This window comes from Haplochromis burtoni, unplaced genomic scaffold, assembly GCF_018398535.1.
Source record: "Haplochromis burtoni strain Fernald_Lab_line unplaced genomic scaffold, NCSU_Asbu1 Contig_69, whole genome shotgun sequence".
Classification (NCBI taxonomy): Eukaryota; Metazoa; Chordata; class Actinopteri; order Cichliformes; family Cichlidae; genus Haplochromis; species Haplochromis burtoni.
Window position 1 is genome coordinate 547416 of NW_024582430.1, and position 4468 is coordinate 551883.

The 4468-nt window shown below is 48.4% G+C and overlaps 1 protein-coding gene across 2 annotated transcripts in view; it reads right to left on the minus strand.

Moving 5' to 3' along the window:
* Positions 1-332: 332 nt before the first annotated feature.
* The window catches only part of ccne1 (cyclin E1), a 7986-nt gene continuing 3850 nt past the window's right edge, over positions 333-4468 (minus strand). The window contains exons 8-11 of one of the 2 annotated variants that reach the window (XM_042221541.1): positions 3849-3983; positions 3620-3731; positions 3377-3534; positions 333-1430 (exon numbers count right to left, since the gene is read on the minus strand). In XM_042221541.1, coding sequence (XP_042077475.1) covers positions 1260-1430; positions 3377-3534; positions 3620-3731; positions 3849-3983 — 576 coding nt within the window. In that variant the 3' untranslated portion in view covers positions 333-1259. The remainder of the gene's footprint in view (positions 1431-3376; positions 3535-3619; positions 3732-3848; positions 3984-4468) is intronic. The other variant, XM_005924016.3, reaches the window with a different exon arrangement.

Here is a 4468-nt window from a genome sequence, read left to right on the forward strand (position 1 = left end):
TGGATCAGCTGAAGGCTTTTCAGGGAGTTTTCAGGACTTCCTGATAATAATGAATTACAGTTAAAGGTTTAGTGTGGGCCACTGTGACTCCTGAAGGATGTAAAAGGTTCAGAGTGAGCTTCATGGTCCGCGTGTTTCCTGCATGCAAAAACATTTCAGATCAGAGGAAAACCTGCAGAAGTGAGATACAGACATGTTTTAACCTCAGTCTTCTGCTGTGTAACACCCACCTCCTCCTATCCCAGCATCCTCCTGTCACACCAACCCTCTGCATGTCCTCCTTCACTACATCCATGAACCTCCTCTGAGCTCTTCCTCTCCCACCCTCCCCCCTCAGCCGTCCCTCTGATGGACTCATTTCTGATCCCGTCTCACTGCCAGTCAATATCAGAACATCTTCAGTTCAAGCTCTTTTTGTCAGCATCACTACCGTTGTGTTATCCTAACACCTCACCTCCTGTTTGAATGCAGTGAACTCATGTTTGAGTGCCAGAGATGCTCTTCGAGTTCCCGTTTCCTTCCTATCAGCTTAAAGCGTCTGATGGTGTCACAGTGCCACCTAGTGGAGCGCAGCCTGAGCTCGTCCATCTCATACTCATCACGTCAAAGAGCTTAAAAACCTTTATTGGAAACCATGTAGCAGCATTTCATTAAAAAACAAACAAAACAAATCATGTAGAGACATTTTTGGGATAAAAAGGTCAAAGTTCAAGACAGTCAACATTTAGCTTCTGAAGCCCGGCTGGTTCACCTGTCCATCAAGGTAGCCAAGCTACTGGTCCCCAAGCAGAACATGGCCACACTGTGCCCATTAAAAAGGAAAACACGCGCGCGCGCGCACACACACACACACACACACACACACACACACACACACACACACACACAGTTCCCATCATGCTCAGCCCACTTTATAGCAGCACGTAGAGCCAAACACGACCCTAGAAATAGTTTGGGGGCAAATGAGGCCACTAATAGATTTAAGCTCGCTCGCACTAAAGGTCTCCTCAGTTTGGCCTCTGCATAGAAAATAAAGGCGTGGTTGGACTTGATCCGAGTGTTCAGCAGCACCGCTAATAAAAAGCATGAAAACAAAGTCTCTTCTGCTCGCGCTCAGACCGGAGCTTAAGCACGTCCCCATGGCGGTGACGCGTCTCCTCGCTGCTGTTTCCCTCCCTGGAATTAAAAATTTAACCTCAGCTGAAACTCAAATCCAACACGCCGAGCTTTCCCGTCCCGCCGGCGTCAGCAGCGCTCTGCTACTGGGGGGGCGGAGACTCCATGCTGGCTCTGATCTTAACCACGGTGGCCTCGCCTCGATCCGGCTCTTCGGTCTTCTCGCTGCTCAGGGGCGGAGTCAAGACGCCCGAGGGGACGGGGCAGCCGCCGTGACACTGCAGCTCCACCTCCTGGTAGGAGTACGCCTTTTCCTGTAACACAGCAGGAACACGCGTGTGAAAAAGCACACGTTTGGACCTTTTTCACATTTACTACATCCTGTCCCCATCGACACCTGCGGGACACGCCCAGGAGTCTACATAACTCCGCCCTCTATCTGCCACCTGCGATGACCGCTCAGGCCTTAACCTCGCTGCAACCCATGCTGGAAAAAACGACGTAAGTTTTCCTCGGCTCTCAGGAGGAAACGGAAACAATCCTGAGCAGTTTTCTGGATCCTGTCTTTAAAGTTTTTGTGTGAGCATTTAATGTCATTTTTTTCAACCATTAAAGCGCCGATCGGTCATCGCCGCCGCGACGGAGTTCTTCTGCTTCGAGCTCGTTTAACCAGAGGTGGCAGCGCGTTTCACGGTTTTCTGCCGTCGTTCATCATTTTTATAAAATTGTTCTGTCTGAATTTCTGCTCTGATATTAACGCTTTGGGGGTCAACGCACACGTGGGCGTGTCCTAATCACACGACCAATGTAAGGCGACATGGAGATGCAGTGATCTATAGACAAGTTTTTAAACTTCCCCTTGTGGGACTAATAAAGGTATCTCATCTTATGTCGAGAGGCCACGTAGATCCAGAGATGATAAAAATGTTTTTTTCTGAATGAAACTGGCGTTTACAGCAGGAAGAAAGGGTGTTTCCCGCTAGCAAGCACACTCCTCTTTCCTATTGGTGGAAAAAATGTACCATGTCGACCAATCAAACAATCATATAGCATCCTGGCATTTGGTTGTTTAGTAAGGGGGGGGGGGGAGCGAGAGAGTTTTGAGATGTGTGACGTCGAGCGTGTTTGCAGTCTAAAGTCAGCGTGTGGCGTCGGTCTGATCCTGACTGCTTTTAAAATCACAAAACATGCAACATGTGACGCAGGTAGTGACCTCAGCAGGTCGGAGCAGTACGTGTCACGTGATAGAGCGGCTACTGTGTGCGCGACCGTCGGTGGTCTGGAGTTCACACAGAGCCTCGCTACGTGCTGCCAAACCAGGTGATGTGCCGAAGTAGGCACCGCCGACAAAACCCCTCCCCCCGCGCCGCGAGCACCCACCGGGCACAGAGTGGGGATCCAGTTTACTTCGCCTCCCTTGCAGACAGCTAGACGTGAAGTAGTGATGTTTTAGATTTGTGAAAAATGAGTGTTGTTACGTTAGCATTCAGTGTGTATATTTATTGTTCTCACGTCAGACGTGGTTATTTTAACAAACGATGATTATTATTTTTATCCTCCTGTAACTTTACTGTGTAAAGAGCTAAAAGCTCCAAAGTTTCAGGAGGAGTTCATCGTTATAAGAAGTGTTTGTGAACTAAAAATCAAGAATGTGGGATCCTGTGTGCCCCCACCCCCGTCACAGCTGCTGCCAAAGAGCCAGAGATCACAGTGTAAACGCCGTCCTGACACCTGCAGGCTGGGACGTGCTCCTCTGTCTTATAGTGGACAGAAACTATTTTTTGGAGCGGCACAAATACAAATGAAATTTGCGTGACTCTTATTTGATGCAGAACAGCTGGTTGTTCTGTAAATACTTTGAAATGGTTATAAAAAAATATGCTGGGCTGCATTTTTAGGTAAATGGCTGCAAAAAACTTTTTTGTTTGCAAAACTTGTGCATAGTTTTTAAAACTTACAATTTATATTTGCATTTCAAGTTATGAAAATTATTCTTTAAACATGTTTGTTACAGTAAAAAATAAAACTCTGATTTTATGTTTGTCTGATTTCAGATCAGTTGTGTTAACACGGTAAACTGAGACACGAGGTTGTCCTGAAAGAACGAAACCAAACAAGGCGAGAAGCCGTTTTAAAGGTGAAATAGTCAAAAACAGCCGATGGTACCCCGGAGCGACAAACTTATCAATAAAGTTACAAACCGGTGACTGTGAGGGGAAATAAACAAACGCACGCACACACACACAGCTGTTGGACCTACCAGCCAGGTCACGTAGGGGGCGTGTGTCTGGATGTTGTGCATGTCATCCGCAGAGATTCCCGGGAACGTTTTCATCGGCGAGCTGCCGACCTCTCGCAGCGCCATCGCAAACGGCACCATCCACCTCACGCACTCCTCCACCTCCACCCTCTTCAGAGCTGCACGGACAGAAGGAGGAGGAGGTGAGTCGGGGTGGAGTCACACCAGCAGGGACAAACAGGAAGTGTGGAAAAGGATTTTTACCTGACACGGTCTCCACCAGCTCCAGGGACGAGAAGTGAAAGAGCGCCGAAGCAGCGAGAACGCCGTTAGAAAACTCAAGGCAGCGCACGTCCAGCATGCACAGGTCCAACAACTGAAAGCAGACGCACCATCAGAGACACTCGGCGGGAAACAGACGGTCCCACCTCAGCGAGAGACGCTCGTCTCCGAGCACATCGGCACAATTCATTTATGGTAACAGACGGCGTACCTCTGCGATGTGTGTGAAGGTGGCCTGCGGGTATCTGGGGAGGAGGAGCTCGTCCGCGTCCTTCAGGTAAGCCACCTGCATGTAAACATTGAGCCAGGACACGGGAGTCTGTGGGCTCAGGCTCCAATTCAGCTCCTAGAGATAAGACGAGTCCACGTTAGACACCCAACACTCCCATCTGATGCAGATTTAAGGGCTGCGATGACAGAATGACATCACTTCCTGTTGACATCACGAAATGATGCATTCACAGCTTTGGCCGTTTGCTGGTTGTTGAATAGTTTTGTGAGCTTTAACCTGAGATTGTGTTGTTTCTGACGAAATACATTTATATTTAAAATAGATTCAGGATTTAAGGAATCGAGATCACTTGATTCAAACTAAAATTGATCTTTTTAAACACAATGAGCATCATTAAACTGCTCAGATGGCTCCGCCCCTTCCTGAGCCCGGTTCTCCTGGAGGTCTCTTCCTGTTTTTCCTTCCCACTGTCACCAGGTGCTGGCTCATAGAGGACCGTCTGGTTGCTGGGGCTTCTCTGTTCCTGACGGTATAAAGCACCTTTGACGCTAGGGCTGGGCGATATGACCCAAAATTCATATCTCGATATTTTTTAGCTG